We start from the raw sequence: 15268 nt of genomic DNA, 5'->3' as shown, positions 1-15268 counted from the left end.
AGAGGAAGAAAGTAAGCTCTGAAGAGTTTTGAGGTTACATAAAAATGTTGCTACTGATTTTTATGTAAGGAACTTTTTTTCAGATGCCTTCCTTGGTGGTAGGACAGTCTTCTGGGGTTGGTATCACCCATTCCTGTGGCTTCAGAAAAAAATTTAAGAAGTCCCTGTTGAGAGCAAAGTATATGAGTGTAAAATAGCCAGTCTAAGTCTCAGCAACCTCTTATGCCAAGTAGTTCCAAGGACACTTGCCCAGCAGGGAAGACTTAACGAGCTGAATAACTACAAGATACCTCCAGGTACCTTCCTCTGCTGCAGAAATATACATGTCTCCCCCAAAGATTCTTGAAGGGCAAGATCATTTGATGGCAATTTAAGAAACTGTTTTTCCAGATGCTAACTTAGATTTAAAAAGCTATTCTCCCAAATGTTCTCCCAGCACTTCTCTGAAGTCTTAACTTCCAAATCTGAGGCATTAGGCATAGTAAGAATTGATAATCATACTCCAGTATTTTTATAGGAGTGCTGGGAGTGAACATTCATATTGTTATCTTTGTCTCGTATTTCAGCTCAATCATCCGGAGCTTGTGGAAGGCCTTCTGCTCATTAATGTTGACCCTTGTGCTAAAGGTTGGATTGACTGGGCAGCTTCCAAAGTAAGCACCAAATGATGACCACCAAATGGTCCCTTCTCAGTATGACTTATCTTTTACTGATTTATTTTTTTTCCATTGAGGTATATGCGGTTACAGGCAAGAAGTTTTAAGTATACAGCTTGAGGAATGTTTAAATAGATAATTACCACCCAATCAATATATAGAATAGTTCCAGCTCTGAGGATTCACTTGTGCCTTTTCCTTAGTACTTCCTCTTGCCCAGAAATAACTGTTAGTCTGATTCCTATCACCACAGAATGCTTTTATGTACTCTTACTTCATATAGTTGCAATAATAGAATATGTATTCTTTTGTATCTAACTTCTTTCATTCATCCTTATCTGTGAGTCTCACTCAGGTTGTGTGTAGCAGTAGTTCTTTTTAATTGTTTAGTAGTCAGTATATTGTGTGAATATAAAAATGAGTTGGTTGTTCCTTGGTTATTAGGAATAAAGCCTCATTGCACATTCTTTTACATGCCTATCAGTAGACATACTCATTCATTTCTCTTGGTCTCTACCTAGGAGCAGACTTGCTGGAGCATAGGGCATTGTATGTTTAGCTTTAGTGGATACTTAAATTTACACATCAGCAATGCATGCAAGTTCCAGTTGTCCCACATCCTCACCAACATTTGACAGTCCTTTTAATTTTTGTAAAAGATGAGCACTTTTATTTGTAATATTAGTTTGTTTTTACATGGTACCTATCACCAAAATAGCTTTAGAAACTCAGAAACTATTTTTAATTGTGCCATCTTTTCAATTTTAAGCTATCTTTATGGGAAAATAATGCTGAGTTTTAATTTGCATTTCCCTAAGGGCCCAAGATAATCGAACACCTTTTCTAAAATTCACTGGCCATTTGAATATCCTTTGGTGAAACGACTATTCCTCATTTGCCTTTTTTTTTTTTTTAATTGGGTTGCTAGTCTTTTTCTTATTCATATAGTCTGAATATATGAAACCTTTACTGGTTACATATAAATATCTTCTCCCAATATGTGTTTTTCATTTTCACTCTTTTAATGAGTGAATAAGCAAATGAATCACTCTTCATTGAACCCAAATAGCTTATCTGTGCTACTACTTCCAAAGACGTGTGGATTGTAGATGTTTGCTATCTGAAAAAAAAATGAGGATATTTGTTACCTAGGTAGAATGCTTTCTAAAATCTATTCAAGGAGCTAGGCAACTACAGGGTATGCTAATGACTTTATATAAATTACTTTAAATAAATAAATAAATATAAACAATCCCAGCAACAACCACAGTGAAAAGAGAGAATAAGGGAGAAAGCACCATGTCATATTCCATTTGCAATGAACTCACCTGTTAAAAAAAAATTCACTGTTTTTAGGTTGCAAAGGAAGCAGTTTTGAAACGTTTTTCCCTACTAACATATAAATATTATCTTACATTATTTTAATCTAAAACTGGAGTTTAGATTAAATCAGTGATGTTATGAGATTTCCCAGAGAGAAAAATAACTAACCTAAGCTTTCAATGCTTGCTAAAAGATGCCTAATGTAATAATCTTATTTTTAAACAAATGCCTACTTCTTAAGTACTTTTAAGTTGCCATAAGTGTTCATTCTGATACACCTTTGGAGATAGTCTCCAAAATATCACCACCCAGCGTGTCACATGTATCAAGACTCTTCATTGATACTCACCTTGACATCCAGTAATTTGATATCTAGGAGCTTATCTGAAGGATAAATAGTGACACTTACAAAGATTTAAATAGGGTAATAATTCCTTAAAAATCTAACACCTGTCTAGTGCTCATTGTGTGCCAGGCACTGTTCTTAAATTCTTATATATATTTAAATTTTTCATTCCTAGGACAACCCAGTGAAGTGCTACTGTTATTATCCCACAGGGAAGTTAAATCATTTGCTTAAGGTCACACAGCTAGGAAGTTGCAGAGCCAGGATATTCACTAAGGCATTGTTTATAAGGCAAAAAGATGGAAACTGCCTATGTGCCAATAATATAAACAAAACTGTGATGCAATCATAGAATGGAATACAATTGTTAAAAAACAAAGTTTAAGTAAATTTGAAGATCATAATTGGCTTTATTAAGCGATTCATGAATCAGGCAGCATGCCGTCTAGCAAGTAGAGAGGTGCTGCAAGTTGTCTTACAAAAATGGAAAATTTTTACAGGAAGGAGTGTGGGTCAAGAAATTATTAGCAAAAGAAAAGAAGTCATCTTCTCTTAGAAGAACAGGTGATCTGCTCATTCAGATTACCTCATCTTTTTCGGGGGAAGGGGGATGGAGAGAGCCCATGTGACAGATTGCCCTCTTTGGTGACTAGAAAATTCCTGACTTACTGAATTTTGGGGGAGGTTGAAACTGCAATTAGGTTAGTTATTAAGCCCTAGTTTGGTAACTTGGCCCAGCAGAACTGATTCCATTTTGTGGTTTTCTCTTTAACTCTGCAACCAAAAAATTGTTATCTGGTTATTTAAGGAAATGAGAAATTCTCATGTTTAAAAAAAATACAATTTTGTTAGTTACACACAGGCATAAAAAAAGAGGGAAAATAGTTTTTTACTAGTAGTTATATCTTTGGCTTATAGCATTACAGATGATTTTTCTCTTTTCATATTCTGTATTTTCCTAATTTTCTATAAGCGATGCTTTTATAATTATTTTTAAAGAATTACAATATTCTATCCATGAGCAGACAAGATTCTAAAAAATTTATCATTACTCCCCACATTTAAGTTCTGGAGAAATGATGCGTACCCTAACTTTGGATGAAATACATTAACAATGCTATTGCCTGATGCTGTATAAATTGTTATAGCCTGACTTATTTGAAATTTGTTTTAATTCCTCCCTAGTGTGTGGGTGTTTTAAAACTCACTTGAACATTCAATAACATGTAACAACCTAATAAAATTTTTATAAAACTTGAGAATGATCTTATGAGTATTAAACATGAAATGAGATTATTCTGATTATCTTTAATTCATAATCTGTGGATCACTGATAACCATGTGAAGAGATGTGGACTTCTTCCTTAATCTTTCTGGGACTATGTGATCCTGTTCCACCCATAATCATGTCTGTCTCCCTCATCTCTTCTTTTTCCTCTCAACCCCCAACTTAGTACTTCACCGCTGATGCAAGTCAGCAGTAAGAACCGAGCTAAAACCAAGGAGGAAGGCATGGAGAATCAGCAACATCATTTGAGTTGGAAATTTTTCTGAAAATAGACTAGCAGTCTGCAGATTTATACATATTGCTGTATTTATTAGACTGTGATATATACATCATTTCAGAATAGGAGATTGTGAGAAAAATTAGGAGAAAAATGTTCAAAATGCAAGAACATTCTGTAAACATAGCATTTCCTCCCACTCCCTGAAATAAAGATAGCAAAAACTGGAGTTCAGGAAAAAAATGGTTTTTGTCCCTTGAATGGCTTTGGAGGGTTGTAAGTTGATCCTTAATTTGCCATAAATCCAATGTAAATACAGAGATATAAACAGGAATGAAGTAGCTAATAGCTGTGAGTTGTAGGTCTCAAGTTTTCAAGGACAGGGCTAGCATTTCTTCCATGCACCCATTTCATAGCAAGTTGTATTATTATCCTGGAAGGGAGATTCTTTTGTTGTTTTCTGATTTCTTATTTTCGTGTGTCTTGAAACCATCATCCTGTGAACACGTGTAACACTGAGTTGTGTTTTTGTTTGTTGACGGATAATGTATATACAATAAAGTGCACTAATCTTAAGTGGACAGCTTGATAATGTTTAACATATGCTTATTCCCTTGACACAAAGTTTTTACCTTTTCAGCTCTCAGGCTTGACAACCAATGTTGTAGACATTATTTTGGCTCATCACTTTGGGCAGGTAAGTTCCTATGCCAACCAGGACAGCTGTGTGTGTTGGCTTGCATGCAAAGCCTTACTTACCTCAGGAAAGGAGGGGTGCCTTAGAACTCACCTGATCCTAGGGGGGAACACTTCCAGGGCAGTGGGTAATGCATGCAACCCAGCAGAGGCCACTTTGAGGGGAGAAGCATTCAGTCATTTGCATGTGGCTCTTGGCATGTGGTGAGTGAGAGAAGGCAGAATTTCCCCCTCCCCTGTCCCACTTGTTCCCTATAAGCAGCATGCCATCTGTTAATGTTTGACATCATCACATGCCTCACCGAACATCTTTAGAGCCATTATAAGGTCTGGGAAAGGCTTCACAGAAATAGAAATTTCTGAGAAAAAGAAGTATTAGTACTAGAACAACCTTAGAGATTATCTTGTCCGATCTCCATGTTTTACTGGTGAAGAAACTGAAGTCCACAGAGGAAGTGACAGTTACATGGATAATTCTTGGGTGGGAGAGGGGACCCCAGTCCTCTTTTCGGAGGGAAAAGTGAGTTGGATAATACAATTCTGACACCAATTATAGTGTATGTTTTTTCCACACCAAGCAATTCTTGGACGCCAGCTGGGTGTCCTACAATTCAACTCAATTATAACACTACCTGGAGATAGCATCAGACCCCCAGGTTAAGGCCTCAATCCTATGACAATGACACTGGCCTCTCTCCCCCTACTACAGGTGCCAGTTGCAAGTTTAGGTTGTCACCTGAGCTTCTGACCAGCTATAGATCAGAGTGTCCCACAAACCTCTCCTTGGGTTCAATTAATTTGCTATAGCACCTCAGAGAACTCAGAGAAACATTTTAGTTACTAGATTACAGGTTTATTATAAAAGGATACAACTTGGAAATGCCAGATGGAAGAGATGTATAGGGCAAGGAATGTGGAATGAGGTATGGAGCTTCCTTGGCCTTCTCTAAGGCACTCTCCTAGTACCTCCATATGTTCACCAACCCAGAAGCTCTCCAAACCCTGCCCTTTTGGATATTTTTATAGAGGCTTCATTGTTTAGGCATGAATGATTAAATCATTGGCAGTTGAACTCATTCTCCCACCCCTGGTCTCCTCCACAGAGGTCAGGAGTTGGGACTGAAAGTTCCAACCCTCTAATCACCAGGTTGGTTCCCGTGGCAACCAGCTGCCATCCTTAGGTGACCCTAAGGGCTTTATGGAGGTCACCGCATTAACATTAACAAGACACCTTGATTGCTCTCATCACTTAAGAAATTACAGTGTTTTAGGAGCTCTGTGCCAGGAATGGGACGGAAGACCAAATACTTATTTCTTACTGCAAATCACGGTGTCACAGGTGACCTGTGAAAGAGTGAGGGAATAAATGAGCAATGAGGTAGTAGAGCTGCGAGGGATTTGGAGGCAGGAGATGAGAACATACAAGCAGAAATAATGCCTGTTCAGCTAGTCTGTGCACTGGAAGGAAAATGGTAGGTGGGAGAAAACTAGAATTTATTGAGTACTCATTATGTGTAAAGCACTTTTGATAAGTACTTTAAGGCATTTTCAGCTATTTTTCACATGGTTCTATAGATTTAAGATAGAGAAACTGAAGGCCAGAGAAGCAACATAACTTGTCGCAATTATCCAGTAATTGGTTTGAATCCGGGTCTGGCTAACTCCAAAGTCCATAGTTTTTTTCTTTTTTTTAGATTACATTTTGTCAAAGTTACAAATTCACATCTATTTGAGAGTAGTTAAGTTCTACAGGGCTTATTACAAAGAATCTGCCACCCACCTATTTTCTGCTTCTTTGAAGTAACCACTTTAATTCTTCTAGCTGATTCTTTTGGGTTTTGCCTCCATATTGCTTTCTTTAATTGAGGTATAACTTAACATGTAGTAAAGGACACTGTCTCACCTGAGGATTTCAGCCCTGGGCAAGTTCACTCTGGTTTTGGTGAGACCAAATAAGGACAACAGTGGGGACTAAAACGGGGCTCATACCAAGCTTTATTCTTATGGTGGTAGGTGGAATGTTAAAATCACATCTGCATCCGGCAGTCTACAAGTAACAAGTCTCCGTCTCTGTCTCTGGCTCAGCCTCTGCCCCAGGCTCTGTCTCCACTCCCCGCCTCTGCTCATCTCTCTCCTGCTCTCTTGCTCTCTTCTCTAAGCTCTTAGCCGAGTTCTTTTTATAGCAACAGGCAATAAAAGCTTACCACCAATGGGTTTACAAGTATGTACCTGCACAGTAGGCTAAGTATTACATCATTGCATATCCAGTGAGTAAACTGGGATCAGGTGAGGATCCTGGCCATGGAACTTCCATTTCCCTGCAGGCACATATCATAAGTGTATCTTGGTGGTCTTTTATATACATATTCTCTCATGTTACCACCACCAAATCAAATAAAGAACATTTCCATCACCCCAAAAAGGTTTCCTTGAGCCCTTTCCTACATGCTATCCCTCCCCAGACCAGGATCCACTGTTCTATTACCTCTATAGATTAGCCTGTTCTTGAACTTAATGCAAATGGAATCAGTCAGTGTACACTCTTCTGGGTCTGTTTTTGCTCAATACAGTCTTGAGATTTTTCTATTTTATTCTATGTGTCAGCAATTCATTCTTTTTCATTACTATGTAGCAGTCCACTGTGTTAATCAAATGTCTCTGTGAACATTTGGATTGTTTCTAGTCATGGTTTTGCTTTATTTTCCTTACTGTTATGAATAAAGCTGCTATGAACATTCTTATACATGTCTTTGAACATAGGCACTACATTCTTTTTGCCTCCATCTCTCTAAATATGCATATATTTCCACTTACTAATTTTCAGTTGTAGGCATTATCTGTTGGCATTCTATTATGGAGGATGATTTCTCTCTGTCTCTCTGTCTCTGTCTCTGTCTCTGTCTCTCTCTCTAACACATATACACACCCAGCTCCATGACACATGTATTTTTCTATCACTCCATCCTCCCAATGTGACATAATTTAGATTAGATCAATTTCCAGCATTTACACTATCATACTATGTAACTGTTATTCAGAGCTGAGCCATGACTACTTTCTTTTTCTGTACATTTCTCCTTTGCCAGCTGACAGTGTTAGAATTTGTAAATAAAGGACCCTAGAGGGACACTATAAAGTAACAGTGGCAGGAAGGTACTGGCCCTTTTTAATTTTTTTAATAAAGTGGGTGAGTCAAGGTTTTACATACAGAAGGCCCAGTAACTCATCTCAGTAGCCTTTAGGTCACACTTTCTCCATCCTGTGGGTTATTTCTACAAGGCCTAGTCAGGAGACAGAAAGCACACACTTTTAGTAGAGAAAATTTAAAATAAAATGTTGTTAACTAGCAGGGGGGTTAATTTCTCAAAGGGGTAAGAGAGAATTCTGAGGGGTCCAGAAGTAGCAGTTGGAAAAGCAGCGGCTCCTGCTTCTAGGCTGCAGGAGTGTGGACCCAAAAGGGACTAAGGGCTTGGTTGAGCCACCATCAGCAAGCCCCAGATGGAGGCCTCTTTGAAGAAGGCAGAGAAAAACGCAGCTGGCAAGTAATGAAGAAACTTGCCAGACGTTGAGGGCTATAACCCGTCCACAGGCTACTCACCTGTTGGGGGAGACATTTGTCTAAAATAAGGTCTGAGCTACTGCAGAAGCTACAGTTGGGTGAGGACAGCATGGACCAGGGTGCAGCTTCATCTGGTCTGGGAGGGTTCCTGGCACCTTGAGCCAGTGGCTCCTGTGCTGTTTTTTAAAAAGGACTGGCAAAGGGGATGTGCTTGTGCAGTCTAGCCCCAGTATTACAAAGACTGGCGCATATGAGTCTGAGAAACCAGAAATTGACAACGGGCACAGGTTCTTTCCCCAAATGGCTAGTGATCCCTGGCTGTCTAGGGTAAATCACTACAAGACCTGTGTGCACTAGGTGAGGCTTATCACTGTGGTGATCAGATGGGCCATTTCCTTGGGGAAACCCTGATGTCAACAGCTTTAGATCTTTTCTCTGGGACTAGTCAGATTCCCCAGATAAGCTTTGAGATTACACACCAGACACTAACATTTAGTATCCTGGGACCCAAATGCAGAAGAAGACCAAGGCCTCAACATTCAAGCTTTAAATGTTCACTTAATCCTCCTGTTTTCAGTATGGTTTGTCTGCCACCACCTGGGCCTGTAGTCTTTCGGATCAAAGATCTTGTATTTTATCATTTCAGAGAAAAAACCTTCAGTGTTCTGCTGGGGTGGGAAAAGGGCATTCTCTCAGAATGCAGGGGAGAGATCTGGATCGAGCTTTGACAGCTTTTTGCCTTTTTTCCCATTGGACCACAGGTGCAGATAATCAGAATAATCGTAGTCCTTGGTTCATGATACACCCTCATCATTAGTTCATGATATATCCACTTTTGTTTGATTGATTAATTAATTATTTTTAATAATATAATAAGCACCCAATAAATTACTACCCAAAGCAAAAAAAGATTTTGACAATAATCTGCACCTAGCCAAATGGTACTCTGATTTAACCCATCCCCTTGCTTCCCTCTAAGGAAACCATCATCTTTCATCAATCCTTTGCTTTCCTTTATGACATTCTTACTGCGTTTATATATATTCTTTAAAAATATATACATATTTCTAATTCTAATTATGCTGATGTAATTTGTGGGACTTTTTTCGCTAAAAATTGCTAATTCATCCATATTATTATTGCTGGATGACTGTGAACAATTTTGTACATGTATTATGCCTGTGGATAAGTCTCTCAGGTGCATGTAAGAGTGGAATTGCTGTGTCTTAACTGTTCACATATCATAAAATTCACACATTTAAGGTATGTAGTTCAGTGGTTTTTATTATATTTACAGAATTGTGCAGCCATCACACTAATTCCAGAACATTTTCATCACCCCAAAAAGAAACATCACACCCATTAATGGTTACTTGCTGTTCTCTCCTTCCTCTTATACCTGGCAACCACTGGTCTACTTTCTATCTGTATGGATTGGCCTGTTCTGGATATTTCATGTAAATGGAAGCATACAGTATGTGACCTTTGTGTCTGACTTCTTTCATTAGCATGTTCTTCATTGTAGCATGTGTCAATACTTATTTCTTTTTATGGCTGAATAATATTTCATTCTATGGATAATACCATATTTTGTTTATCAGTTAATGGACATTTGGGTGGTTTCTTTGGCTATTATAAAAAAATGCTGCTATCAACATTCATATACAGGTTGTGTGGACATACGTTTTCAGTTTTCTTGAATATTTAGGAGTGGAATTGCTGGGTCATGTGGCAACTGTCTAACATTTTGAGAAACTGCCAGGCTGTTTTTCAAAGTAGCTACATTATTTACAATTTTACTAGCAGTATATGAGAGTTCCAGTTTCTCCACATCCTCAACAACATTTGATATTGTCTGTCTTTTTTATTATAGTCATTTTAATGGGTGTGAAGTGGTATCTCATTGTGGTTTTGATTTGCATTTCCCTAGTGACTAATGATGTTGCCATTTGTGTCTTCTTTGGAGATAAGTGTCTATTAAAATCTTTTGGTCATTTTTTAGTTGGGTTATTTACCTCTTACTTAAGTTATAAGAGTTATTTATATATTCTGGATACAAGTCCTTAGATATATAATAAGCAAATATTTCCTTCTATTCTGTGGGTTGTCTTTCACTTTCTTGGTAGTGTCCCCTGAAGCACAAAACCTTTTAATTTTGATGAAGTCCAGTTTATCTGTTTAATCTTCCATTGCTTGTGCTTTTAGTGTCATAGTTAAGAAACCATTGCTAAATCCAAGGTCATGAAGATTTACTCCTATCCTTTCTTTTAAGAGTGTTATAGTTTTAGCTTTTTAATTTAGGTCTCTGATACATTTTGAGTCAATTTTTTGTACAGGTGTGAGGTTGTAGTTCAACTTCATTCTTTTGCATGTGGAGATCTAATTGTCCTAGCACCATTTGTTAAAAAGACTCTTTTTTGCCTGTTGAATTGATTCCCTTGTTGAAAATCAATTGACCATTAATTCAAGGGCTTACTTTGGAATGCTCACTTTTATTCTTTTGGTATTTGTCTAGCCTTATGCCAGTATCACAGTGTATTGATTACTATAACTTTGCATTAAGATTTGAAATTGGGAAGGATGAGTCCTCCAACTTTATTCTTTTTCAAGATTGTTTTGGCTATTCTAGATTCCTCGAATGTCCTTACAAATTTTAGGATCAGGTTATTCATTCTGCAAAAGACCTAACTAGAATTTTGATAGGGATTGTGTTGAATCTGTAGATCAATTTGAGGAGCATTGCTTAACAATATTGTTTTAATCCAAGAATATGAAGTATCTGTCCATTTATTTGGACCTTTTTAAATTTCCTTCAACAATGTTTGTTAGTAAAGTCTTGTACTTATTTTATTAATATTTATTCCTAAATATTTTTGGGGTGCTATGATAAATGGAATGTTTTGTTAATTTCATTTATAAGTTATGTATTCCTAATATATAGAAATACAAGTTAATTTTTGTATATTGATCTTGAATTGTTCAACCTTGCTGAACTTATGTGTTAGCTCTAATTGTCTTTTGTGGATTCCTTAGGATTATCTATATACAAGATCATGTCATTTGTCGACAGATGTAGTTTTACTTCTTCATTTCCAGTCTGGATACCTTTTATTTCTTTTTCTTACCTAAACAGAACTTTCTAGGCTCTGGTACAATGTTCAGTAGAGGTGATAAGAGTGGACATCTTTGTCTTGTTTCTGATCTTAAGGGGAAGCATTCAGTCTTTCACCATTAAGTATGATGTTAACTGTATTTTTCATATATGCCCTTTATCAGTAAAGAAGAGTCTCTTCTATTCCTAATTTGTTGAATGTCTTTATCATGAAAGTGTGTTGGATTTTTCTGTATCTGTTGTGATAATATATGTGACTTTTGTCCTTTATTCTTGTAATATGGTGTACTACACGTATCATATTGTTTTATTAAGGAATTTTGTGTTTGTATTCATAAGGGATGTTGATCTGTGGTTCTTTTATGATGGATTTGTCTGATTGTGGTATTAAGGTAATACTTGGTCTCACAGAATGAGTTGAGAGGTATTTTCTCTTATTTTTTGTAGAGTCTGGGAAGGATTGCTGTTGATGCTTTAAATGTATGGTAGAATTCACAGTGAAGACATCTGGGACAAAGCTTTTCTTTGTGGAAAGTTTTTATGTTACAAACTTAGTATCTTTGCTTGTTATAGGTCTCTTCAGGTTTTTCTCTTTCTACTTGAGATGCTTTGGTGGTTTGTGTCTTTTTAGGAGTTTGTCTATTTCACCTAGGTTATCTGATTTGTTGGCATACAATTATTCATAATATTCTCTTAGAATTCTTTTTATTTCTGTAAAGCTGATAGTAATGTCCCTTCTTTCTTTCCTGTTTTCAGTAATTTGAGTCTTGTCTCTTATTTTTCTTGGCCAGTCAAGCTAACCAATTTTTGGTTTCATTGATTTTTCTCTATTTAATTTGTTTCCACTCCAATCTTTATTATTTCCTTTCTTCTGCTTGCTTTAAGTTAAATTTACTCTTTTCTGGTTTCTTAAGGTAGAAGGCTAGTTATGGATATGAGGTCTTTCTTCTTTTTTTATACAGACATTTATAGCTATATATTTCCCTCTAAAAAGTATGCAAGCTGCATCCCATAAGTTTTGGTTTCTCATTTATCGCAAAGTATTTTCTAATTTCCTTGTGATTTCTTTTTTGACCCATTAGTTATTTAAGAATATGTTGCATAACTTCCCAAATTTCCTTCTGTTACTGATTTCTAATTTTATTCCACTGTGGTCATTTCTTCTTCAAATTATTGAGGCTTATTTTATGTCCTAGCATATGGTCTGTCCTGGAGAATGTCCCATGTATACTTGAGGAGATGTGTGTTTATTCTGCTTCCATTAAGTGGAATGTTCTATAGATGTCTGTTAAGTCTGTTAAGTTTGTAGTGTTGTTCAATTCTTCTGTTTCCTTGTGGTCTTCTGTCTCATTATTCTATTCATAATTGAAAGTGAGGTATTAAAGTTAATGAGCTATTGTTGAATTGTGTTTTTCCCTTTAGTTCTGTTAGTTTTGCTTCATGTACTTTGTTAGTCTTCCTGATGTTATTATGTCTTTATTAAACAACTTTAATCCTCCTTTATTAGGCCCATCTTCTGCTTGCAGAGAGAACTGGTACCAGCAGTTCTTGAGCCTTTTCAGGCTTCTTGGTACATCCTCACTAACTTCTTTCACTCTCCCCACTACCAGCCTAGCAGCCTCATTGAGTCTGCCTACTAAATGAGCCATTACAGCCTTCCTTCTGCATTCCCAGAAGCGTTATTGCTGTTGTCACTTTGCCTGTTGTCTTTGTCCTTACAAGTTTATGACTTTATGAGAAATTTTTGCTGTTTACAATTTTTCTGGAAAGAGTAAAGCTGTGTTTTAATCTAACATCTTTAAGTGCCATGATCTTTCCACTACATCATGCTCAGTAAAGTGTGCACTTTCCTGAAGACAGAGCATGCTTGGTTTTGACTGTAGACATTAAAAACCAGTTCACAAAATTTTTACAGAATTGCATGCTAAGGCTCTGCAAGAGACAAAGGTATTATTTCTCCAGGAGCTCACTCTGGGGAAATGAGATACAGAGAAATACTATATTACAGCACTGGTAGGGAAAAGTAATAAGAACTACCTTTCATTGAATACATATAAATTCCGAACAGATGTTTTATATAAGTAATCGATTCAATCTTATAATCTCGTAATGGGAATTGTGTTATTCCCACTGAATGAATTGGTTTACACAGTAGCTAGTAACATTATCAAGGAAGGAGATTCGAAATCAGATGAGCCTGACTGAGCTTTCTTCTTTATACCATGCCAGGGTGCCTCTTAGAACTAGAGGCACTGTAAAGGACCTAGAGGAATTCAGAGGCAGGAGAGTTTTACTTCTGATATGGGGATCAGGGAAGGCTTCAGAGTCAGTATCCCAGTGCGGCCTTGAAGGATAGATAAAATTCAACATTTTAGACTAAGAGGAAGAGGTTCATTCCAGGAAGAGGCAAAAATTTGCTCAAAAGCAAAGAGGAAGCTGCCTTCTCAATTTTGCTGTGAACCTAGAACTGCTCTTAAAAAATGAAGCCTTTACTTAAAAAAAAAAAAAGAAAGGAACTATAAGATGTATTCAGAGGGTATTAAGTAACCTGTGAGGAGACTTGGTGTAGGATACCTGTGGCAGGTTGATTAGCCAAAGCAGTTATTTCTAAGGTCTTTTGATGGTGCCTGATGGGGAAGAATGAGGCTTTGGTTGCAGTATTTGCATTCAAATATGTTAGAAACACTATTTCAAAAATGGAAAAGCTGAGAGCAGATTTTAATAATTTCTATAAAGCAAGAAAATCTTTACAACGTATACATAATGTGTGTTTAGTTAAAAACATATGAGGTCATAGATGGTGGGTTGTCACAAAGCTGAAGAGTTATTTAAAATTTAAGCAAGCAAGTGCTTGTAGTGCTTTTATTGCTTTGAAATGGAAACAAAGTTTTTAAACATGAATAATCTCTTCACTAATAAGAGAAAAAAAAAACACAGTGATATCCCCCTCTTTTTAATCTGTCAAATTAATAAAAGTCAAAAGAGTGGCCATATGTACTAGTACTAGTAAGGATGTGGAGAAACAGGTAGTATAAATAAACAAGACAGCTCTGTTTGCCCTAATAAGGAATGCTCTCTATCATACTTGAAAGCAAGGTATAGGACAGTATGCCTACCAGGCTACAATTTGTGTTCTGTTTTGTTTTGTTGTTGTTTTTAGAAAAAATGGATGGATGGGGGGCAATTTATACATAACAGCCTTGCCTAAGAAGCTCCATTAGCACTTATGCTGGTCTTACCCCTTTTATACCAATATAGTTTCTTCCCTTTTTCATCTCAGACTTTGCTGCTCAAGTTCCTCTCCATACCTTCAAGGGAGAACTGGCTAGATCATTTCATCTCTAATTACCATGTGCTCCATTTGTTGTTTACTTTTATTATAATATCTTTAGCATTTACCAAATTTCCTCAGAGTGACTCCAGTGCCCTTCAGTTTCAGGTAGACTCTGATCATGTGGTCAGTTTCCAACTGTATTTTTGGCTTAGTTCACCCATATGGTAGTGAGATGCAAACAAATGTTCTCCTTATCTGTTTCTCTACAAGGCTTGATGGTGACCTTTCTATACTGCCCTGTGTTAACTGACTCTTTCACTATCCCTGATACATTTCTTTCCTCCAAGACAAACATTTTCCATTCTGCTTAATGAGGTATGCATGCATGTGTGTGTGTGTATAATGTATACATATATGCTTATGCGTACAAGAACCTAGCAACTGATTCTTATGGTCTCTGAGAAGGCCAGCAGTAGAGGGTCCACTGGAGAATGGGTAGTGGGGGAGGAAACTCGTTTTTCACTGTGCAGACAATTTTGTTTCTCTTGCTTTTTTATACCTTTAACAGTATTAGTGATAATATTAAATAAATGATAAATTGACTTAATAAAATACCATAAATGGAATGTAATATATAATTCTATAACATATTATTAAATGATACTATATAAATAGATAATATACTGGTTAAAGATACAGATAATTAAACAGATTTATGGCTATTAAAAGAAATGTTACCTTCCATTCATTACACTTTACAGTTCGTATACCTTTTCTTATTTAATCTTTAAACAGCC

General features: G+C 36.7%; 1 protein-coding gene across 5 annotated transcripts in view; it reads left to right on the top strand.

The window, feature by feature from the left end:
• Positions 1-15268, top strand: part of NDRG3 (NDRG family member 3) — a 75179-nt gene that overhangs the window by 47963 nt on the left and 11948 nt on the right. For all 5 annotated transcript variants that reach the window (XM_057502972.1, XM_057502974.1, XM_057502973.1 and 2 more), the window contains 2 exons: positions 567-653; positions 4471-4527. In XM_057502972.1, coding sequence (XP_057358955.1) covers positions 567-653; positions 4471-4527 — 144 coding nt within the window. The remainder of the gene's footprint in view (positions 1-566; positions 654-4470; positions 4528-15268) is intronic.

The sequence above is a fragment of the Manis pentadactyla genome, chromosome 5 (genome assembly GCF_030020395.1).
Source record: "Manis pentadactyla isolate mManPen7 chromosome 5, mManPen7.hap1, whole genome shotgun sequence".
NCBI classification, from domain to species: domain Eukaryota; kingdom Metazoa; phylum Chordata; class Mammalia; order Pholidota; family Manidae; genus Manis; species Manis pentadactyla.
This window is presented reverse-complemented; position numbering and strand designations above follow the sequence as displayed.